The 25,373-nt window shown below is 35.9% G+C and overlaps 2 protein-coding genes across 6 annotated transcripts in view; both read left to right on the top strand.

Annotated features, from left to right (window-relative positions):
* IPO7 (importin 7) overlaps positions 1–5,458 on the top strand; it is a 60,585-nt gene extending 55,127 nt beyond the window's left edge. The window contains 2 exon segments of the mRNA XM_070763393.1: positions 3,446–3,462; positions 3,464–5,458. Of these exon segments, the coding sequence (XP_070619494.1) occupies positions 3,446–3,462; positions 3,464–3,544 (98 nt within the window). The 3' untranslated portion in view covers positions 3,545–5,458.
* Positions 5,459–10,441: 4,983 nt separating this feature from the next.
* The window catches only part of ZNF143 (zinc finger protein 143), a 40,089-nt gene continuing 25,157 nt past the window's right edge, over positions 10,442–25,373 (top strand). Inside the window, exons 1-10 of one of the 5 annotated variants that reach the window (XM_070763360.1) lie at positions 10,448–10,545; positions 13,505–13,577; positions 15,503–15,694; positions 17,463–17,581; positions 17,756–17,848; positions 19,018–19,101; positions 19,321–19,407; positions 21,134–21,330; positions 23,348–23,422; positions 25,102–25,218. In XM_070763360.1, the coding sequence (XP_070619461.1) occupies positions 17,470–17,581; positions 17,756–17,848; positions 19,018–19,101; positions 19,321–19,407; positions 21,134–21,330; positions 23,348–23,422; positions 25,102–25,218 (765 nt within the window). In that variant the 5' untranslated portion in view covers positions 10,448–10,545; positions 13,505–13,577; positions 15,503–15,694; positions 17,463–17,469. Of the gene's footprint in view, positions 10,546–13,466; positions 13,578–15,502; positions 15,695–17,462; positions 17,582–17,755; positions 17,849–19,017; positions 19,102–19,320; positions 19,408–21,133; positions 21,331–23,347; positions 23,423–25,101; positions 25,219–25,373 lie in introns of all 5 variants that reach the window. The other 4 variants (XM_070763351.1, XM_070763369.1, XM_070763380.1 and 1 more) reach the window with 4 other exon arrangements.

The raw sequence follows: 25,373 nt of genomic DNA, 5'->3' as shown, positions 1-25,373 counted from the left end.
TAGAAGTGTTAAAGAATCCTTTTCAGAAGGACTTTGCAAAACCAATGTAAGCCTGGTAAAATTACTCAGAGAGGCTCAGTCAGCAATCAGCTTGTCAGATCCCTGTAGAAGAAGCTATCAAGTGCCAAAGAAAGACATTCAAACTCTAGAGCAGCAACATGATAATACCCAAGAAAAAAGTTTCATTGAGCACTGGAGAGGAAGACTCATTTCTATTCTGGTACAGCAGGAAACATACAAGATACAAAATTCATTCCAATAGTCATCCCAGAACCTTAAGAAAGAACATGACTCTATTTAGTGTGAATCACACAGATAAACTATCTTGCTATCCCACCAAAACAAAATATATTCAGGGAGTCAGTCATCTGTACTTGACAGAACCTTATCTAGGTTTGGCCATTCTGCTGCTTTTGTGTATTCAGCAAACCTGGATCTTGCAAGGAATATTGCAAAAAATCACAGGCCTGGTACCTATGGGATTCTGGCTGAAAAGGCCAGCTTTTGGAGAATGATTTTAAGCAACCTAGACAATCCCTCCATAACCTGTTTAAAGTTCTTATTTCTGTAATATGTAACCTAAGACATTCAACTAGAAGCTGCCTATCCAGTATCTGCTGGCACAAAGGGATGGGTTGTAACTCATTTGTAAAAGTTCTAACTGGTTGCAGAAAGTTCTAGGTGCAATTGTAAGTAGCTCTAGCTTGCAAATTAATGTACCCTGTTTTCCCCAAAATAAGATATCCCCTGATAATAAGCTCAATTGGGCTTTTGAGTGCATGGCAATAAGGTCAACTGCTTATTTCAGGGTTCAAGACAATATAAGACAGGGTATGTAATTTATGAATGAGACCCTGGAGAGTTGCTACCTGTCAAAGTAGATATCCATCAGGAAATCATTCTTGCATTATAAGGGTTTGTGGGTCTCTACTTAACTGTTACATTCAGTTTCCTATGAGGATCCTTTGGAAATACTTGCCGGATAACCAGTAAACATTCAGATTTTGCATAGTTTCTGAACTATGAGATTTCTGGCATTTGGATCGGGAGATCGCTGCAAATTGGGACTTATCTTCTTGACAAGAGAACAGATTCCCCATATCTGTTATCCTCATCATGTACCACTTCCTCAGATATATATATGTCTCCTCCGCCAGTTATATATCACTTTGTCATGGGACTTGTGCTTCAGGCTCAATAAGAGTTCCTGTTGGACCCATCAGACATATCCCATTAACAGTTGCATTTTAAAAAATAACTCCTTGGTAACCACACTCAGGGCTAGAAGAGTGGTGACACTAGAGCAGTGATGGCAAAGCTTTTTTCCCTTGGGTGCTGAAAGCATGCATATGTGCACCCACACCCATTCATGCACGTCCCCTGCACTGTCCCACCCATGCGTGGGAAACCCCATCAGGCTCCCCATGTATGCGCGCACTCCCCTAAGGGCCCCGTTTTGGGCCTAAGAGGCCTCCCTGAGGCCAGAAGCAGCCCATTTCCCAACTTCTGTTGGGCCTAGTAGGCCAGTTTTTCACCCTCTCCAGTCTCCAGAGGCTTTCTTGGAGTCCGCAGTCTGCATTGGTTGCCGATCAGTTTCCGGTCACAATTCAAAGTGTTGGTTATGACCTATAAAGCCCTTCATGGCACCGGACCAGATTATCTCCGGGACCGCCTTCTGCTGCACGAATCCCAGCGACCAGTTACGTCCCACAGAGTGGATCTTCTCCGGGTCCTGTCAACTAAACAATGGCGGGACCCAGGGGAAGAGCCTTCTCTGTGGCGGCCCCGGTCCTCTGGAACCAACTCCCCCCAGAGATTAGAATTGCCCCCACCCTCCTTGCCTTTCGTAAGCTACTTAAAACCCACCTCTGCCACCAGGCATGGGGGAACTGAGATACTCTTTCCCCCTAGGCCATTACAATTGTATGCGTTGTATGTCTGTTTGGTTTTTATTATAATGGGTTTTTAATTGTTTTTAGTATTGGATTATTATTATATGCTGTCTTATTATTGTTGTTAGCCGCCCCGAGTCTTCGGAGAGGGGCGGTATACAAATCCAATGAATGAATGAATGAACCGACCACCAGCAGCCCCGTTCTCCCCATAGGCTGGAAATGACCCATTTCCTGACTTCTGGTAAACCTTTTTATTTGTCCTTCCCAGAATCCAGAGGCTTTCATGGCGCCTGGGGAGGGCAAAAACTGTCTCCGCCACACCTCTAGAGGTCAAAAACGCCTTCCCAGAGCCTCTTTATGAGTCTTGTACTTATCTGGCACGTGGAGTTCACATGCCCACAGATATGGCTCTACGTGCCATCTGTGGCATACATGCCATAGATTCGCCATCACGGCACTAGAAGCTAAGTGAAAGGCAGACTGCTGCTGAATTAGATCCATGTTGCACACTCAAGTTCAATTCAAACTCCATCCACACAAGAAACTACTTCCAAATTTAAGCCTGTACTTATACTGAACAATGAATCCATCTAAAATTAGATGCGTACTTTGTGCTAAAATATTTCTCAAGTGCTCTGTAAGGTCAGTAGCCTATTATCTTTGAAAACACATACAGTAATCAAATACTGTATCAGACAGGTCAAGGTGCATATTGCTGTGGAATTCTCAGTCAGAAAGAATTAGCATTCATTGTCATCCCAGCTCCCTGTCAGAGCGTTAGCCACGTTTACAGCTCAAATTGTATAAATCAGGGGTAGGCAAAGTTGGCTCTTCTATAACATGTGGACTTCAACTCCCAGAATTCCTGAGCTAGCATGATTGACTCCAGAATTCTGGGATTTGAAGTCCACAAGTCATAGAAGAGCCAAGTTTGCCTACCCCTGATATAATTATATTTTCAATAATATGTGATTTGCAACAAAATAAACGATGGGATTAAAACGTACATCTTCATTCTTATTTATAGATGAGGATTTCTGAAGACATTTCTCTTAAAATATTGTGGATACAGAAACAACTTAAAATCTATATTTTATCAATACTTTTTTGGTAGAAATTTTTACATTTTAATCAAATTTCTTTATTGTTCATCATACTTGTCTGACTCTGATTTTGCATTTTCTTTTAAGTCAGGGCACTTTTTTTGAATCAGATTCAATACGATAAGTATGATCAGATTCAATACGATAAGTATAATCATTTTAAGTATGATTCATCATCAGATTCAATACGATAAGAACCAGATTCAATACGATAAGTATGATCATTTTAAGTTTTTACTTGTTTCTCTTTAAGGCTGGAAAAGTATATATATTACGCATTCTTCTGCCTGTTATTTTATAGAACATTCTTTTTTTAATATGTAGTTGTAAAGGACTGGTTTTTGAGGATCTCTTGAGATATTTTTAACATTAGAACTTTTGGTTGTGAATAACTTATCTTACAGAAACAATTTGTGACACTAAAGAATTTTATTTTCTCTCTTCTAGAATCCAAAATGATTGAAAAAACATGGTGGATATAAATTCAATGCTCCAGTTGTGCCAAGTTCATTTAATTTTGGTGGTCCAGCCCCAGGAATGAATTGAATTATCACTACTTTTCCTCCTACTGTGTGATTGTAGTGAAGAGCTTGTGTTCCTCCCAATATAGTGGTTCCAGAACTGGTTCATGTTATCTACAGCTCACGCTAAAACGAATTGGTAGATTGAATATTTTAAAAAGAAAAAACAACCCAGGAGTGGGACTTGATCATGCAACCTAATACTGGAAAGAAGGTTTTATGAAGATAGGAAGAACCTGAAACTTGAGCTTCAAATGACACAATGTGGATATTGGAAATCAAGAGGAGATGTCTTGAAGGCAGCTTCCTTTTTATGAAGAAAATAGGCATTGGCTGCAGGACTGTTGGAAAGGTCTCATTTACAGTACACAAGCTTGAAAGCCAATTTAATTTTTACAACTGTGGGACTGAGTATTTGCCCAATTCTCCCCCCTCTTCCCATGGGTATCTATTCTTTTAAATGTACATAAAGGCAATTGGATGGCCTTACTTAACATTTCATTATTACCATTTATCAAGATTGTTCATATGTAGAATATCGGACACTTATTGTAGCACTACATAACTGATAAAATCTGTAAATGATTTAGCACTTTCATATTGAAACAAGCCTGCTAGCCTATGTACAAAATTAGCAAAATGTTTGTTTATAAAAAAGGGATGTTCTGGGGAAAAATTCAGGTTATTAATTTAAAACTAGCAGTTTTGTACCTGGTGAACTGTGGTGCAGCTACCACTGGTTGTGACTTGAATTTGATATGTAAAGAAGGGGCTAGTGGTATTTAATTGCTGCTAAAAAAAGAAAAAATGGCAACACTGTGTCCTTTGTTTTTTTTCTTAAATCTGTCATTGTACAAATGGAAAATTGAAAATAGAAATCTTCATGTTTAAATGCTGAGTGGAAATTCATTTTCTCAGCAATGTGAAAACTGACATGAAGTTCTGCTTTCCAGGAGTGTATTTTAATGCGTGGTGAAACATCTACATAGGCAATCTATTAAAATATAATTTGGCTAACTTTGGCTGAAGTTAAAGTTTTATTCCCATATATGGGAATATGGTCAGAATTTATTACATTTCAAGGATCTCCTCTCTCATCTATGTCTCTTCCCACCTTAGGATGCCCAAAATCCAGGATTTTTTGCCCGATCCATTTAGAACAGTGGTCCAGTTTATGCAGCTGTCTAATTAATTGAGAATTAAATAAATCTTGTCAATAATGCAGCCTCTTCATGCAGCATTTAAACTGTTTTTAACCAGAGATTTCTATTTGAAGATAAGATCCTTTGATTATCAGTTTGGAAAAAGTCAGAATCCTAACTTTGAAATTTAAGGTGTTGCCATAATATAAACCCTTAATCTAAAATAGGGATCTTTGGTCAGAGACTTCTAGCCATGAAAGGGCTGCACCTCAGAAAAAAGTCTAATTAATATTTTGAGTTAAGAAACTTAGATATGATCATCCAGACATGGTCTCAGGGTTACCAAGTCCCATCTTTGAAGCAACAGTTTTATCATTAATGTCAGGTGAAACAATAGCTAGCATTTTAGCTATACTCTAGAAGACTTCTTCCTGCTGGGACCACTATTGAAGAGTGACTTGGTGAAGAAGGGAACATCAAATAATGTGACTAGGCTGGCTTAGTGCCCCATCTACAAAATAAATACATAGATAAAATCATAGATGCTGAGTTTCTGATCTTGTAGTAAGATCATTGGTGTCAAATCTTTTAAGCAAAATGTTTTATTTCTCCTGGCTGTTTTTATATTAATGGTCATCTGCTGTTATAACTGGTATTGAACAAGCTACCTTAATTTAAATGTAAGCCTCCAAAACTTTAAAGACAGGTTAAATGATCTGAATTTATATATATAAAAATAAAACTGAAATGAAACATATATATTATGATATTCAAAAATGCAATCTTCAGAAAACCAATTTGTGTGATGAGTATTTGTTTTGTATGTATTAGTGGGGGCAGACTGCTTGGAGTGTTGATTTCCTAGTGGACTATCTACCTCTCAATTGTCTCAAGCTTGATACAAGCCCTTATGCTGTTTTTGATGAATACAGATTTAGTTAAAACTTCTCTAATTCTAGAGAAGCATTTCCCATTCAGTTTGGGATAAATTTAAAGTGAGTTCTTGTATCTGTCTGTAAATACTTTTATGCTGTTCTTTTCCTAAGTTTTATGTCATTGGACAGACTTTTCCTCCCTCCTCCCCCCAGATATTAAACATGTCTTACTACAGTTGTAAATTTTTCTTAGTTCAGGCAAGATTAAAATACATATATCAGAATAGGTTCTCAGAAAAATATTTTGAGCCTAATCTTTAAAATGAACACTAGAAACATTAATTTATGAATGTTTTAAATAATAGATTGAATTTTAGTATAAATTTTATATTTAAAATGAACAATTGTTCAATACTAGTTGCGCCAGAACTCTTTAAGTAAAACTTATAAATCACCATGTCTAAATCAATGTAAATCGGGAAGTTTTACTTCAGGAAAAGCAAATGCCTATTTTTTGCTGGCCTATCTGTACGTTTATCACATTAGCATCACATACATAATGATTTTGCAATGGTTTATAATTAAAACCCCTTTCAAGCACTCACTGGGTAAGCAGTAAACTTTCAGATCTCCTAAAATGCTGTGCCATTTTCAGTAACAATTACTGTATAAACTGAATTTTACAAATGGTTATATATTATGATAAATCACAATTGAATTTTCTTTCTAGATGTTCTTTAATAAAGGCTAAAATGAATGAAGTTTATTCCTCATAGACAACATGTACTTATGTTAGGGTTTATAAATGCTACTGAAAGGATACAATCCAGAATGAAGCTTCAAGCTTTTATCCTTTGTGATACCTAAACTTGGATAGTCAAAAGGTGCTACATGGAGATTTTAAAAAACTTGGCAACTCATATACAGTACCTAACTTAGAATGTCATAATTTATGAACACTTTCCCCAAGTAATATTTTTACTATTCCTATATAGTGGTATCTCTAGTTAAGAACACCTCTACTTAAGAACTTTTCTAGATGCGTTCAAGATTTTTTTTGCCTCTGCTTAATCATTTTCTACTTAAGAACCCGAGCCCGGAAAAATTTCCCAGGAAATTTGAGAGTGGCACGAAGGCCTGGCCAGTTTCCTGCCATTCCCCCTTTAATCCCGGCCATCTCGGGCTTTTTTGGGCTGTCAGAGGAGCCTTTCGATGGCGCTTGAGGTGGCTTTGGCAGCTCAGAGCAAACGGAGCGTTTTCCTTTCTCTGGACGCTTGGAGAGGGAATAAACCACTGCTGTGGTGACTCCCGCGCGCTGCTTCCCATACACCCATGAGGTTGCCTCCCGGAGCGTCTGGGCGCGGAAAGATAAAAGCCGGTGCTCACCTCACTTTCTTGCTTCAGCAGCGACTGTCTTCTTCCTCCTACCCAAATTCTGAGCTTTTATTTCTTTCCTAATGGGTTTGCATGCATTACAGTATTTGCTTTTACATTGATTCTTATGGGAAAAATTGCTTCTATTTAAGAACGTTTCTACTTAAGAACCTGGTCACGGAACAAATTAAGTTCTTAAGTAGAGGTACCACTATATTTTAAAAATATTCTATACAAACTAGTTCAATGGGGACTATATTCATTTGACTGCATTATGCTTATAAAAATGCATGAAATGCATTGATAGTATTATTACTGTACTGCTTCCTGCAGGAATTTGCATAGAAGAAATTTCTAAAGTACATGAAAATTTTGATTTAATATTCCTACCCCTGTGGAAAAGATGGCCCAAGAAAAACAATAAGTGATACTTAGTTTCTATCTTTTGTTCCAGCTTCCATTATTTTTCTTAATGTGTCTAATATCAAAGAGAGATAAATGTTAATATGCAGGAGAATGATTTCTTGTGCAGGTGGAAGTTCATTTTATAAATGCCCTGTTTTTAATCCATTAATTGTAACAGTAGCTAAGCACTACTACCATTTTAGCCCTGATAGCTTTTTTAGTATGTACTGTACCCCAGATGCAAGATACACTTATTGTGGAAGAGATAATCTCAAGAATAGTTGATAAAAACCAAAACTAAATCATAGGTTGTCAATATGTGGGGGTAGGAAGTCATATATTTGGGGGTTTTTTTCTTTTTGGGAGCAGGGATTACTTTAAATTCAATAATCTTTCAGAAAAAAAATGCCCATAAGATCTTCGTTGCTATACTTATGGCTCCATAAATTAAAGCAATCCATTCTAAATGCCCGCTAGGCAAAAAACAAAAACAAAACCAACAACTTTTAAGATGCAAGAAGCAACAATAACATGAGACACAAATGTGAATTCTGTGATAATTAAATTGATATTTTTCACTCAGCATTTTATACATTTGCTGAAATTTCAGAAGTAGCTGACAGTATCCTATCCTATACAGCAACAAAAAGCTTTATCAGTGATGCAGTAATATAAACTAAAATAGTAAATAGAGCTGCAGTTCTTTGTCACCACTAATTGTTCTTTCTCAAATTAATAGCTCTTAAATTTAAAGAGCCTACATTTCCATATTTTATACTGCAGTACTTTCCTATAAATGTAAACTGCATTTATTATTGGTTAGTGATCTTTAGTGCATTTGTGAAAAGTGCAGTAACTTGTACGGGCATCTGAAACGCAAATCAACAATTCTCTTTCGATTAAAATAGTTGCAGTGCTCCTTCACTATAAAGCAATGTTTTTGTAATCCAAGGAATAAGGCAAAATATTGCCTTATAGAAAAAACAGAAGATTGCCAGCATTCTTTTGTAGTTATTCCAGGAATGTCAAGTCATTATCAGGCTAAATCCATCAAAAATGTAACTAGGCAATAAAGGCCTACATACATGACAGGTGGCTAATGATACATGTCATGTTTTAATTACCAATTACCGTACTTATCAAACAAACATCCAACTTCCAATCAAGTCTGATTGCTTAACTTTATAAATCACCCACGTATTACCATCTAATTGGGAACATTTTAATACAACCTATGTTAAAACTAGGAAAAGTGAGGTATTTCTCATTTGGAACTATTAGGGCGGTTAAAAGGTCATAAAAATGCATGTGTTGAAAATCTGCAAACCATTCATTAAGCAAAATTGCAAAACGTGAGATGGTTTGAGGAAGCAAAAAGGATTACAGTATGTTGAATTCAACTTGTTTTCTATTGAGCTTTTTATAAAAAAAACCCAGCATAAAAATAGCCTTGACAATTAAAAAGGTGCTCCATGCAGAAATCATACCCATTACTAAACCAGGTAATCTAATTTGAAGGGTTGTAGCTTTTTCACCAATCTCTTAAGGATCCGGGTATTCTACTTCAGGTTCACATTGGTTCTCCCTACCCACTTTTATCTAATATCTGGAGATTCTTGCACACTTGCGTATTTTTATGACCTTTCTCATCTTAATAGTGTTAAGAATTGGGAAATCTCAAGATGATCTTAAGCTTTACAGAGGCAAAAAAGATGATAAAACATGCTATCTGCTGAGTGAACTAGCTAGCCTATAATCATTCTAGATTGGAAATCCCAGTGAGTGCATTCGGAGATAATAATAATAATAATAACAACAACAACAATAATAATAATAATTTATTAGATTTGTATGCCGCCGCTCTCCGAAGGCTCCTGAAGATTTATTCATCAGGCCAATTATAGCAATAGCATTTAGACTTATATGCCACTTCATAGTGCTTTTAGAAACCTCTCCAAGCCATTTACAGAACCAGCATATCGCCCCAACAATCTAGTTCCTCATTTTACCTACTCAGGAAGGATGGAAGGCTGAATCAACCTTGAGCCGGTGGTGAGATCTGAACTGCTAAACTACTTATTATTACCTATTGTAGTTCACTTCTTTCCATAAGGAAGAAGCCTTAACATTTCAATAATTACTAAACCACTGAAGCTGTTTAAAGAAAATTCTGTCAAAGTCACTCAAAGGAAGTTAGAACTATCACAACCCACTTACACTATTTAATTCAATCTGGGACTGATAAAAACTTAACAGTTCAAATCCTAAGCAAGGACTGAGAAATGTTAAGGTAATGTCTGAATGTTTAGATCGGGGTAGGCAAAGTTGGCTCTTTTATGATTTGTGGACTTCAACTCCCAGAATTCCTCAGCTAGCATGGTTGGATCAGGAATTCTGGGAGTTGAAGTCCACAAGTCATAGAAGAGCCAACTTTGCCTACCCCTGATATAGACAGTTCCGAATAAGGATGGTTAATATTTTTATTAATAATAATATTATTAATAATAACAATAATTTATTAGATTTCTATGTTGCCCTTCTGAGAATCAAGGCGGCTCGGAATATCGAAAATACTATGTTAAGTTGGCCGACAGTAAATTGAAGCGATTTCCTCTAGGGATACCTTCTTTCGTCGCGGTGATGACAGAGAAAGCCTTCCCACCCAAGAAAATAAAAGCTTGTGAGCACCGGTCGACTAAGTAAGTCCCAAAGTGACTAGCAAGACGGTCATTCCACAAATAACACAAGCACTTCGCGACCACGGGACTTCTAATCACACAGCCGCTCGATTCAATTCAAATAGTTTGTTTCAAACAGTAGCGCTATGACTCCTCTCATGGGGAAAGACCCGAGAGGGAGGAGGGGGACTAAAATGGCGCCAGTCCCTTTTCCCCTCACTGACGCATTACAGCCTCGCCCGACGTGCCATAAAATGGTTGCTGCGACGGCCCCGAACTCAGCATAGCCAAGTACCCTTGTAGCGTGAAGGCGTTCCCACGGACCGACTACCAATAGAGAGTGCCCTCCAAACCTAAAACGCCCAATGGCGACTAAGGGCGGGGTTTGGAATCGCCAAGTGGCCAATGAAAATCTGAGTAGCTGCTGGCGGCGGGGCCTCCCCGCGTGGCTCTGGGCGGTGCTGGGATAGGCGGGCGGGCGCTGAGACGGCCGTTTCCTGTCCTGGTGCATGGTGGTCGGACGAAGGAATTGTTGGAAAATTTCTCAGCGAGGTTCGTATATAAATGTGTTTTTTACCCAGTGTGCCTTATTCTAACCGCCGCCATCTCCGGCTGGGATGCTTCACTCTCGGGTTTGGCCTGGCCTAATCCCTTTGCGGCGATGTCCCACAGAGGGAAATGTGGGAGAAAACGAGGAGTCGCCCTAAGTAGCGCGGCTCATATTAATAATAAAGCCGAGGCGTTGCCGCCGCCCGCCCGTTCCCTCTCCCCCCCCCCACTTCCTTCGTATTCCCGCCTTCTTGGTTCCCCTGGCTCCAGGTTTTTTCTCCCGCGATGTATTCGTCTCGGGGATCCCTGGGGGGAACGGCGACGGGGGACAGTCGCCACATAAAGTACCCCGGGTTGTAGGCGAAGCGGAATCGAGCGACATGTTACCCGAACGACTTCCAAGGGGAGCGTGCTTGAAGGGCGGCTTTTCTCTTTTAAGGGGCTGCGTCATTGGACAAGGTTCATATTGTATAAGCCCTTTGCAAGCCGCGACGGAGGAAAAAGGTCGTCTTTTGAGGCGATTTTTGTTCCTCCGACATCGATCCCTTTGCTCCCCGAGGAATTCACCCCACGCCGCGCTTTAAAAGGAAAAAAAAGAAAGCAAACAAAAATAAAGCAGCGGAACCATTTTTATTTTTTATTTTACAAAACCCATATATGTATGAACGAGCGACGACCTGAATGAAGCTGCAGGTTCGGAGAGTCCGAATTAAGTGTGTGTGCGCCACAAAGTTGTTCGCCTTCAGCAGTCTGAACACTTGACCCGTTACTTAAAAAGACGTGCACGACACACGTCCCCCCCCCCTTCTGATTGTAATACTGTACACAAATATGACTTGATGGAAGAAGCTCTGCGTGATTCTCAACAGGCCCATTTCGAATGAGGGTGGTGGGGGTTTTTTAGGTATAGGAAAGGAAGTTGTTTTTGTGGATCCTATTTATTTTTTTTAAAATTCAGCTAGATCTGAATTTTTTTTAAAAATGGTGTGAATTGGATGGACATGCAAATCTGATACCTGTATCTGAACTGGCTCACTGATTTAATTATTTTCAGAGATTTTAGGATAGAATAGAATTCTTTATTGGCCAAGTGTGATTGGACACACAAGAAATTTGTCTTGGTGCACATGCTCTCAGTGTACATAAAAGAAAATATAGATTTGTCAAGAATCATGTGGTACAACACTTAATGATTGTCTTAGGGGTCAAATTGTGGACTAGATTGCACTCCCTTAAGACTTATTTTTTTAAAAAATATTACAAATATTTGAGTTTTGCAAAAAAAATGCATCAAAGTAGAAAGTCATGAAACAATAATGGAAATAATGCAAGTCGAAACAAAATGTCGCGATAATTTTGACATGCTTTTGGAAACTCAGTTATCTTACTTTCTTCATTTAATGTAGTATTTTTGCCATCTTGCAATAAATCACATTTCCAGCTGTCCCATAAAACATACATAGACTTGGTATCATCTCAGGAAATATTTATAAAGTATACATGTACCGCATTCAGGAAAATACATTTTCCCACTAATATTGGAACATGATTTGCAAATCTTATTTAAGAAGTCTTAAAAATAATAGGATTCTAAACTCAGTTAAATCATATACTGTATGTACTGTATTCCCAACGTAGGATATAGTTATGATGTGCAATATAGAAAATTTCATGCCATGTATAAATGACATTTTTTTAAAAGGAATTTATTTACCCACTTAAGGGAAGATCAAAAATTAAAGCTCAAGAGGGCTTAATTGCAAACACTACTATAGTGGGACTTAGTATATGCTTTAATCGAAATAGATTTATGTAGAAAATAAATACTTACGTCCTGAAGGAGCAAGATTGGTAAAAGTAGATTTGTTCATCCAGTGATCATAATTATAACTTTTTAATTTTTATGAAGCACCTAGGGACTCGAATTCCCTGGAATGAAATGATCGTGATGTAGGGGCTCATAGGAAAGAGTATGAGTTGCTTATAAATGTATGCATCTAAATCTAATTCCAGTCCACTGAATTAGAAAATCTTACAGCCAAGAGGGATGCTTCAAAACCCAGTTCATTATTTCTTTTTTAAACTAAATTTTTATGACATGCTTTATTTATTGGTCCTACAAAATTAAGGATTATTTTTCAATAAAAATGAAGATCTTTCTGATAATTCAGTAAAGTGTGTCCTTAATGATGTGTTAAGTGTTTCATTTATAGCAGTGATTCTTAAAGCTTGGTCATAGAATTCTGGGAGTCTCTCAAAACCCTCTTGGGACCACAAGATCACAATTATTTGCCAGCCTATGTTGAAAAATAATGCAAAATATTAAACCCCCAACAAGCTATTCTTAAAAGTGGTACCAACAAATGGGTCAATTTTCATTTTTAACTCACGAAATATTGATAATTACACTCCATACACACATAGATATGAGGTCCTCCATAATTTTTTAAAGTGAGAAGAAGTCCTGAGGGGGGGGGGATTTTAAGAAAAACTGATTTATAACTATAGATATAACCCTCAAAGTTAATAGAGTGCTATTGTGTAAGATAATCACACTCAAATCTTTCAGTCTAATGTTCCTTCTTGTTAAAACATAGCTTAATTATTATAGACTGAAACAGGTTGGAATATCATAAAACCCTGGTAGCAAGGAGCAGTGCTTTGGGTTTATTTTCAAGAAGGTAATTTTGAACCCAGGAGTACAAAAAATAACATCTATTTGTAACTTTAAGTATCTGTGCCTTCCTTGGATCACAGGATTCTTTAAACCTAATACAATTATGTTGCCCTGGTAGATAGTGCCTAGTTACTCTAATGAGAGTTGTTTAGGAGTTTTATTCTTGCAGAAGTTCATTAAAAGGTATTTTCTCTATTGTATGCTTAAACTTTGGATAAGTAATAGGGTTATATTGGATTAAATCTAGAATGACCATTATCTGAATGGAAAATCTCATGTCTATAGAAGGAACTGGAATCCAGCAGAGGCTGGTGACAAGGTGGTAATGGGGAGGAGTTGATTTTGCCCTTGTGAACAGGTAAGCAATAGGTAGAAATTGTTGGAACCATCTCATTTAGCTGTTCTAATTAAAACTGATCTTCAATCCCTGGATAATTGATTCAGACCTATGTTTAAGCAAATATAATTGTTTTAATTTCATCTTACATTGGAAAGACAATAAGGCTAATGTGAAATTTATGATGTGAGCCTAGAAATCAAGTTTCATTCTGATTAGTCTTAAATATCAAGGGAAAGAAAACTATTATGCTTTGATTAACTTGAGGAAACATTGCCATTCTGAAATGTCAACCTAATTAATTCATTATTCTTTTCATCAGAGGAAGTAGATTAAGTTTCCTGCAACACTAGTTTGGACTGCATGTTGCTTTATTTTGCTATTATGAGGTACAGCCTTTATATATAAGCCTTTAATTTTTTTACCTTAAATACCTAATATTTCGAGCATTCACTCAGGCATATATTACACTTAAAGGGGAAGAATTTAATGGAAAACTGAGTTTATAATATATTTTATATTACAATATTAAATATATTGAGGAAGCATTTGTTCTTAGATATGGGCTGATCCTAATCATCAGTGTCTTGGGTCCTGAAAAATTCTCTATATTTTTCCTCCTAATAACCCACTTTAAAAGATGAGGATTTTCCATTAGAAAAATGACTACGCTTTGATTGTACAGGTAATCCTTGATTTACAGTTATTAGTGGCCAAAGTTACACTGGCACTGAAAAAAGTCATTTATATGGTCATGGTCACATGATTAAAATTTGGGTGCTTGGCAACTGGCATTAATTAATTAGTTTATTGGATTTCTAGGCTGCCCTTCTCAGTACATTCAGGGTGGGTAGCTTACAAAACAGAATAAATACAATAGAACATATAAGAAACCTAAATGAGAAAACATCTAAATCTAATCTAAACCCCCCAGTTATTAAAAACAATCATCCATTGTCCATTCCATCACAATTATACATCTAGCCTGAGCAGGACAGTTGCAGTGTCCCAGGGTCATGGCCACCTTTTGCTATCACCATTCTTCTGACAGCAAGAGTCAGTGGGGAGGCCATATTCATTTAATAAACATGTTGCTAACTAACAACTGCAGTGATTTGCTTAACAACTGGCAAGAAATATTTTTAAATGGGGCAAAACTCACTAATCAACTGTCTTAGCAGTGGAAATTTTGGGCTCAGATGTCCTAAATTGACAACTATCTATATGCCTACTTAATTGGAAGTAATAATCATTGAAAAAAGTGAAAATTCTCTTAAGAATGTAGGCATTGACTTGGAAATTGATGGAAAGAATCAAATTTCATCCAAATTTAATAAAGAATTATGGGATGGATTTCACAGAGGGAATTTATTATAGTGCCAGGTGCTGCTTGGTCCAGAGGCAAACACATTTGGATATACAATCAAATAGATTAATCAGTTTCTTTAACAATGAAATGAGCTTTATTCTGAATGTATTTTGTTAAGAAGTGTGCAGAACAACCGTGAGTTATCATGCACAGAGGAAAATTGGTATTCCAGCAGATATGCAGGAGATATGAATAATTATTCAGTCATACAAAAACATACATTAAAGTTCAATTAGTGTTTACGTTTTAGAAATAGCACAGTCAAGTTAAACAGTCCGGTCATACACATTCAATCAATCAATATTTCTCAATACAATGGATTCCAATAGTAGTAGCCATTATAGCTAAATGGAGCTTCTGTTTCAGAAGCAATACATCATTGGATAACATATTTCTTAGAGTAAGTAACTGTATTCATTCTTTGCTTCTGCAAATACCTGGTTACACTCAGAAAGAAATTGTGCTTATCTAAATAAATATTATTTTGGGTTGGAAGGTCAATCTCACCTTTATTATTCACATGTCAAGGTGGTGCATGTCTCTAATACTCCTTCCTTCTATTTTCCCCCACAACAAGAGCCCTGTGAAGTACATTGAACTAACAACAACTGGCCCAAAGTCACCCAACAGTTTTCATGCCTGAGGGCAGGACAAGATCTCCATATCTCCTAGTTTCCAGCAAGTGCCCTAACCATTACAACAAACTGCCTCATTTTTGCCTCTTTTTCATGCAACAGAGCTTTTATTTTGAAAATTTAATGTATTACAGGTGAAGCAACTTTCTCTTTGAAAATGTACTTGGTAATTTTAATAAAATGAATGAATAAAACTAACTGCATTTAAGAAAAATCTATGATCTGTTGTCAAATTAATTAGCATTAACTGATTTTGGTAATCTTATGCACACACACAATATACCAAAGCATACTTCTGAATTTTGATTATATTTAAAATGTTAAATGAAAAAGTACTTTCTCTCTTTTTTTTTTTGGCAACCCTCTGGTTACTGTAAATGGGCTGATGCAAAATGGGAGCATACTGTACCTACCCTGATGCTCCTTGGTTCTATTACTGGATTTATACTTGTATATAAGCCAGGATTCATTGATGAATTTATTATTTTTCAGTTTTCCTTATCCATGTTTCTGTATAATAATTAACATAAACAAACAGACATCAAAGTGGGAGAAATAATTAAATGAATATTTTTTTTAAAAAATTCAGAATCACCATGACAGTACAGGGCGGTTGCACAGATAACATGGAATGTGAATTTCTCTTAGGATGGCTGAGACAGCAGGGGGTAAAAAAGCATGTATAGAGAAACAGATAAAAACTAAAAACACATGCTGATTTCAAGGAGCATATATGAGAAGAATGAGTATTCAAAGGCATTGTGTCTGCTTATGTTAACCCATTTTGTTTTTTGTGGTCCTTGGGTCATTGCAGGATTGTATTCTTGCAAATCAACAACAAAAAGGCCAAAAATAGCTCAGTTTTCTGCTTTTTAAAAAAAGTATAAATAAAGTAGATGTGTTAATCTTAAGATTAACAAGTAAACCCTGCTAAGAGAAAAAAAAGTTTTACCATTATCATGTACTTGAATTTTATTTTATTCAGTCTCCAGTCACAAAAATATGCAATGTCAGAGCCTATATCCATCAAGTGAAATTGGACTAGCAAGAATGTCTATTCTAATTTAATCCATAACTTGTAATATCAATATATTGTCAAAAAAGAGAGTAAAGTATCCTTTGAATATTCAATATTCTTGAGACAAGCTCAGCTCTAGATATCTACATACAAAGAAAATTGTGGATGTTTTTGCAACTACGTGGAATTGATTTGCCACTGTCATCTTCCAAGATGTTTTCGATTTGCAGTATATCATATTGCCCTGGAATTTCATGTGATAGATAGTCTTCAGTCTGATCTGATTAGCCTTTTTGAAAGCTCAATGCTGCCACTTGCTTTCTATTATTTAGTAGCTGTTGCAGAACAAATCAACCAATGGCTGGTTTTCCTACATATGAAGAGAAAATATAGAAAAACCAACTGACAACCCTATTTTATTATGCAATAGTATCAAATGAATTAGCTAATTGACTTGACCTTGTATGAATGCTGTGGTCTTTTCTTTAAACCAATCTTGTACATTTCTATTTCAATCCCAATTTTTTTAATTAAAAAGGTATCTCATAATTCCTTAGAACTTTTCCCACTTTGGTGCATAAACTATTCCCCTCAGAATATTTATTAATATTTGAGCCTTTAACATGTCACAATATTTTCCCTTGGAAGACAAACTTATTCAAAATAAGGTTTAAAAATAATTCAGACAAGGTTTTTAGGAGGAGCAAGGATTCTTGCAATGCCTCATTAGAGGATTATAAGTACCGTATTTGCAAAAATATTTCTTCCTTTAAAAATTAATCATAAATACTTAATGGTGTGAGAAATATTAAAGCATTGGTGTAAGGAATACTGTTTGAATCTAATTCAAATATTATTTGTATTCACTTTCTGTTATGTTTTAGGTAGACAATGTTACTAGCCCAGATAAATCGGGATTCTCAGGGAATGACAGAGTTCTCTGGAGGAGGGATGGAAGCGCAACATGTCACTCTTTGTTTAACAGAAGCTGTAGCTGTACAAGGTATGTTTTTTGGATAATCCCCGTTCCAACAAGCCCAAATCTATTAGAACTTAAAAATAAAACATACATTGGTACTGAGAGTTTCAAAATTCACTCAGAAATTATCTCTAAGGTTAAAATGTGTTAGTAATTCATGCTGCAAATGCACTTATCAGTGGTTTTTTATTGTTGTAGATGGAGACAACTTGGACAATATGGAAGGAGTGAGTTTACAAGCAGTTACTCTTTCTGATGGATCCACTGCCTACATACAACACAATTCAAAAGGTATATCTAGAAGAGCCTTATAGCAATTTATATAATAAAAATAATCTCAGGAATATATTCTTTCATGCTGTGACCGTTACAAAGTTATTGTATTTGTTACGAATATTAATAGAAGCTTGGCTGAAACAATTAGGACTATATTCATTAATTCAGAATCAGCAGATCCTCTGTGTGTGTTCAGAATTAGCTAATAGGTTGCTATTAGCTAATAGCTGATTGGTTGCTCGTCTCACAAGCAAATGATTCTGGTCAGCATACAAGGCTTAAACAAAACTAAAAGAATAAACATCAAAAATCATCATCAACAAATTTTAAAAACATTAAAAACCAGGAATAATAAACATAGGATGTTCATATTAATGAAGCCATCTCACTAGTTTACATGATCTTGGGTCTTCAGGCCTGCTGGCATAATCATATATTGAGGGACCTTTGGAGACTTAGAATAAAAATTGTTCCTTTTTAGCCATTTAAATATTAAACTTTTGTAGCCATTTTATTTAAAAATAACATAGTTTAAAATGTAATATATATGTGAACATATATGTAACATATATGTGAACAGCATCCCAATGTTTATTCTGAAAATGAATTTGAATTGCTTCTTTGGTTGAAAAAAGGGAAAAGTAAACTAAAGAAATAAGTATCCTCTGATTTTTACACACATATACTTTATATAGATACACTTATTCCCCTAGTTGTTTTATTTGAATAAAAGAATGAAAGAAAGTCAACATAGAATTAACATTAATGTAAGGATCATCTTTCTTGGCTGTATTATGAACATTAATCCAAAATCAGCAGAAAATATGAATGCTATTATTTCCAGGATGTCTTCCAGTCCATATGATCTCTTTTTTAATAATCTGTCTGGGAAAGTGAGAGGACAGTCATATGAATTCAGCTTCTCAGCCACTCAACAGGTGATCTGATTCAACTTGGAGATAAGCAACTTGAGGGCATTTTTTTGTATACAGTAATTCCAGTGCAGCAAGAAATATAACATATATACAATCCAGATGCTGGACGCTGAGTTTGGAGAATGACCTATGGAAAATATTTCTGCATTCCAGGGTTAAATTTGCAGTGTAGCCTTTTTTTTTTTGCAGCTTGTTTCTCTTGATGGAGATGATGGGCTATTCAGTGTTCAATATGTACTTCTATTTCAGATGGCAAATTAATGGATGGCCAGGTGATACAGCTGGAAGATGGCTCAGCTGCCTATGTCCAACATGTTCCCATGTCTAAAAGTAGTAAGTATATTTTATTAAATATAAATTTCTATCTATTGACTTCATGATAAAATTAATTATAACACTTTGTTATTTTAACACTGCATAAATATAATTGTTTGAGTATTGAAGTTCGTTATTAATATATTTTCTAGTGCAAGTTAAAATATTAAAATAAGGACTTGAACATTTGTAATGATAGGATATTGCATCTTTGAAATGGTATTTTTCATTTTTTTGATATAGGAGATAATCTTCATTTAGAAGATGGGCAGGCAGTTCAGCTTGAAGATGGGACAACAGCCTTTATACATCACACTTCAAAAGGTAAATTATATGTCAATATATTGTTGACTTTCCAGTAAGATTATCTCTATTTCTCTTCAATTTATGAAATGTATTATTCAAGATTTGCCTTACATCAATACATTTTTTTATAGAAACGCCCCAAAGTTAGCATATTCTTTCATTTGTGGAAAGTATTTTTCACTTACTGTCTTTGTGATTTCAATCTTAATTCCCATACAGTGTTCCCTCGATTTTCGCGGGTTCGAACTTCACGAATAGCCTATACCACAGTTTTTCAAAAAATATTAATTAAAAAATACTTCACGGTTTTTTTCCTATACCACGGTTTTTTCCGTCCGATGACATCATACATGATTGTCAAACTAATAATTTTTGCAAATAAATAACAAAAAAATTAACTATTGTTAATAAATAATTATGTTTATAAATATCATGATCACTATTAAGTGGTGAGTACCAGTAATAATGATGAGTAAATGGTTGTTAAGGGAATGGGAAATGGTAATTTAGGGGTTTAAAGTGTTAAGGGATGGCTTGTGATACTGTCCATAGCCAAAAATGGTGTATTTACTTCCGAATCTCTACTTTGCGGAAATTTGACTTTCACGGGCGGTCTCGCATCCCCCGCGGAAATCGAGGGAACACTGTATTTCCAGAGAGAGCATATTATAGATCAAGGGTGGCTGGAGAATTCTGGGAGTTGAAGTCCACAAGTCTTAAAGTTGCCAAGTTTGGGGACCTCTGTTATAGATTATAGAATGGCATCAAACAAAATTACCTGGGCTATTTTTTTCAACATTTTCCAACCTTGATGACATTTTGCTGATGTAAAATACAAAACAATGTATTTTTTACTAATCACATACAATATATTTCAAATTGTACTTATACCGTAAAACAAGAAATTTATTTTGTTTTGTAAAATCTTTGGAATTCAATAACAATCCATTTTTTTACTTCATTGTACAACTCGGTTTATTCTGTAGTAGGTCGATGCATTCATCTGGATTTAAAGGTGGAATGCAATTTGGAACATTTATTTACCAATTGATAATTCTTTGAGGGTGAATTTTATTTAATGAAGTGAGACAAATGCACCCATGGACATTCCAAATAACTTTTTCTATTAATCCATGTGGCATCATACCTATGCTCTCAAATTTATTCTGAGATTGAAGCAAAAAAAGCTATTTGACTAATGTACAAAATTACTGATGCATAAATATGTAACGGGTAATAAGATGTAGCCCTCTAAATCCTGGATATTAACTTCTAAACCTTCTATGAATAAATTCATACACATATTCTTGTTTTAAATATCAGTTGATATACTGTATTCTTCATTTTAACAATGACCTTAAAATTCCCTACTTTAAAAAAGTATTCCAGATCTCCAGGATTTTATTCATAGGTGATTAACCATTAGAAATTTAGACAAGTGAGTTTGTAAGAGCATGCAGATTTTAGGTTACTTGCCTGTCAGGGTAGCTAAAGATATTATGGGCTGTCTATATAAGCTGCTGAATATATCTGTGGAACTGATAGATCTAATGACATTTAAACATTATATTCATATTCCATTCCATAATGAATAAAACAGAGAATTTATAATAGGATGGCGTTCTTAATTATGCCCTTCCTTTTATGATAGATAGATAGATAGATAGATAGATAGATAGATAGATAGATAGATAGATAGATAGATAATCTATTGTCTTAATATTCATCTTAAATAATTTATCAGACAGTTACGACCAGAGTGCCCTGCAAGCAGTACAACTAGAAGATGGAACCACTGCTTACATTCACCATACAGTACAAGTGCCACAATCGGACACCATATTAGCTATTCAGGCAGATGGCACAGTGGCAGGTCTTCACACAGGAGATGCTACTATTGACCCAGATACCATAACTGCTCTGGAACAATATGCAGCCAAGGTACTTTGCTCTACAACTACATATAATTTATATTGGTAAAGATGATAAAATCAAAGTGAATTATATTGCAATTTAAATACAATGTAATAGATAGGGCAGTAGCCAACAGTCAGGCTCATATATGCTTGTTTATGGTTTAGCATGTTGTGTGAACTCATAATTTTAGCTTATTCAATAAAACATATTTAAGGAAATCCTGTGCAATATGTGAATACTGTTATTTAAACCAAAGTGGCTGTACTTAAATGTACTGTACGTATAATAGAATTGATATTCAGAAAGAGTTTAAATGGAGGTTGTTAACAGTAAAAAAGACTAGAGAGGAGTACAGCAAACCATTAGAATTACAATCAACGCAATGCAGACATAATGGATATACCAGATATTAAATGATTAATAGAAATATAGCATATCCAGTTTTTATATTTTATATTTGGAGCAAACAAAAAAGATCTTGAGAAAATAATTCTTATCATAAATTACCCGTGAGGAAAATTAATAATAGCAATACAACTTAAGACTTATATACAGCTTCACAGTGTTTTTTAACTCTCTCTAAGCGGTTTACAGGGTCAGCAAATTGCCCCCAGCAATCCAAGTCCTCATTTTACTGACCTCAGAAGGATGGGTCAACTTCAAGCCACCGAGACTTGAACTTTCAAACTGCAGGCAATCGGCAGAATAGTCTGCAGTACTGCATTTTAACCACTGTGCCATCACAGCTCATAATATACAGTGATACCTCGTCTTACAAACGCCTCGTCATACAAACTTTTCGAGATACAAACCTGGGGTTTAAGATTTTTTTGCCTCTTCTTACAAACTATTTTCACCTTACAAACCCACCCCCGCCACTGGGAATCCCCGCCTCCTGACTTCTGTTGCCAGCAAAGCACCTGTTTTTGCGCTCCTGGGATTCCCCTGAGGCTCCCCTCCATGGGAAACCCCACCTCTGGACAGAAAGTTTCCCAGCGAGGGGAGCATCAGTGAAATCGCAGCATCGCAAAAACACAGAAGCCTGGAGTTGGGCTTTCGAGGACTTCAGTGTTTTTGCAATGCTGCAATTTCACTGATGCTCCCCTCGCTGAGAAACCCCACCTCCGGACTTCCGTTGCCAGCGAAGCGCTCGTTTTTGCGATGCTGGGATTCCCCTGCTGGGATTCCCTTTCAGCATCACAAAAACACAGAAGTCCCTCCCATGGAGGGAAGCCTCAGGGGAATCCCAGCAGCGCAAAAACGGGGACGCCGGCTGACAAAAGGGGTGAGTTTTGGGCTTGCACGCATTAATCGCTTTTCCATTGATTCCTATGGGAAACATAGTTTCGTCTTACAAACTTTTCACCTTAAGAACCTCGTCCTGGAACCAATTAAGTTTGTAAGACGAGGTATCACTGTATTTTAATGTCAATAAATCAGTTCTATAACATAATTCCTTGGAGATAAGAATGTTAAAATAATTACATTTTAAAAGCTGATTTTAATAACAAATAACAAGGGTTTAGGAATTTTAACAGAGGTATGCTAGAATTTTTTTCCCCTCTGGGGCAGAATTATCTTCATTAGGAATTCCTACTCCTACAAGAAAATATGTATTGGCTCCTATTGTAGAGAATTATGGAATTCTTAGACAATAAATTGTATCTTCTCCCCCCCACCCCCCGACAAACTTTCCATTTGAGGAAAGACTGTTCTATAAACAGAATGAATATGTCTGCACTCAAACTAATATTAAGAAATTTACCAGGCATATTTAAGATATTCTTGGCCTTTGTTTGCATAGATATAGTATAATTAATTTTAGTGCCTTCAATTGCAGTTGTGTACGCTGTAGCCCCTAAGTCAATTGTAATTTGGGTGTCGTAATTGTTACTTAAAACACCCATGGGAAATCTTCTATTTAATTTATTGTGTAAGACTATTTGATTAGGTTAATGAAGAGTTCATACAGAATAACATTTTGTGAAAGTGAACAAACACAAAGAAAATTTTAAGGTTATTCTTTAAATTTTTTTTGCAGGTGTCTATTGATGGAAGTGACAGCGTTAGTAGCACTGGGATGATAGGTGACAATGAACAAGATAAAAAAATGCAGGTACATAATAATATAATTTGTCCTCTGGTTTTTTAAAAACTATAATAAAAATAAATCCTTACTTTAGTTCACCAAGGGACCTGCTCATTATAAAAATAATTTATTATGAATATTCTATTCTTGACCATATAAAGAAATGTATTATACTAAGTATAGAATATACATAATGCATTTCCTTGTACTGTTAAATCATATTGTCCATTCACTACAGAAAAAGGTTGAGATGGATATAAATAAATTTCATCTGAGAATAATCTCTCCTCTCTATTGCAAGATGAAAAAGACTACAAGTGGGCTTTCCCAGAGCATTGCACAGTTTCTACAGTTTCCTTTTCCAACCTTTTTTCGTCTCATTTTCAAGGCAATTTTGGCCCTTTGGGGGGTGGGGGGCATTTCCAAGGCTTTTTGTGGCCCATTTCTGTAGCGTTTTCAACCCATTTCTGTGGCTTTTGCAGCCCATTTTGGGGGATTTTTTCAGACTGTTTTTGAGGATTTTTTCAACCTGCTTTTAAAAAATGGGGTGAAAAAAAGCCTCAAAATGGGCTGAAAAAAGCCTCAAAAGTGGGCTGAAAAAAGCCTCAAAAAGGCCAAAAAGCCTCAAAAGTGGGCTGAACAACACCCCCCCTCCCCAAAAGGCCTAAAAACAGGGTGTGCGGAGGCCAAAAAAAATGACCGGCAGGTAGCTGGGGCTTCAGCAATATTAGGTCTATAAGAAGTACAGACATTTTCATTCCCTTTTGGGAAATAAAAAAGTGTGTCTTATAGTCCGAAAAATACGGTACATTCAATTTACAAAAAGGTATACAGGTAAAAACAAATCACATAATCTTTATACCTGTTAGTATGCTATATTAAATGGAATGTGTTGCTGTGATCATATTATAGATTCATTTTGTGGGCCTTGCATTAGTTATCATTTGTCTTCTGGATACAGTTCCAAATGTTAATTTAAATTATAACGCCTATAAAGTTTGGTACCAAGGCTCTCTCCTTGAACAAGAGTTGGCTGCTTTGAGAACCTCCTGGAAGGAGCAGCTGATTTTTGGGAGGTAATAAGAGCTGAGAACAGTAAGCAATTTTTAAAATTTTCTTATGCCACCACCTGTTTAGAACGATTTCCTGATCTGTTGGCCTCCATAGTAATTGCCTTCAAGACAAAAGAGTTTCTTTTTATATATAATTTTATTAACATAAATACATTTTAGTTTAAAAAAACACCATGTTTTGATAAACTGCCTGGAATTGTTCTTTATAAGACTATCAAAAGCAAATCAGACTAGTCCAAAATAGCATTGATTGGCAATTCACTTTGAGGGTTGGGTAGAGCTTCAGACTTGAAGAGTAGGTGTGGGTTGAAAAAGCCTTTTTTAAAAATAATGCACTTTTAATGATGCTATGTGAGGGCCCTGTATTTTCCAAAGCACTTTCTCCCCTTCAAAACTAATGCTGTAAATACCTAACAAATGCTGTCTGATTGAATGCGCCTTTATGTAATAAAAAAAATATCTTCAAATTGATGATGAATAAATCTTTAGGAAAATACTGATATTATGGTGCCAAAAGATGTAGGAAGCATTTTGAATTGTACCATTTTAAAGGATTCTTGTTTTTTAACGCAGGTCCTTTTCTAGAATTTAGATATGACCTGAATGTTAATATTGTCATTTCTCCCCACTTAGATTGTCTTGCAGAGCCATGGCACAAGAGTAACAAAGTCTCAGTCAACTGGAGATAAGGCTTTTCGCTGTGACTATGATGGCTGTGGAAAATTGTACACTACTGCTCATCACCTTAAGGTTATTGTTGAAAAACCATTAAAACCTTCCAGCTGTTCTTTGCAATTAAATCTGAAAATGATAGAAATGCAGTCAACATCTGACAGATGATAGTTTAAATCTTACCTTTTTTTAGAGGGATGCTACATATATTTTTATAATTCTAAGTGCTTAGT

The sequence above is a fragment of the Erythrolamprus reginae genome, chromosome 1 (assembly GCF_031021105.1).
Source record: "Erythrolamprus reginae isolate rEryReg1 chromosome 1, rEryReg1.hap1, whole genome shotgun sequence".
Taxonomy (NCBI): domain Eukaryota; kingdom Metazoa; phylum Chordata; class Lepidosauria; order Squamata; family Dipsadidae; genus Erythrolamprus; species Erythrolamprus reginae.
This window is presented reverse-complemented; position numbering and strand designations above follow the sequence as displayed.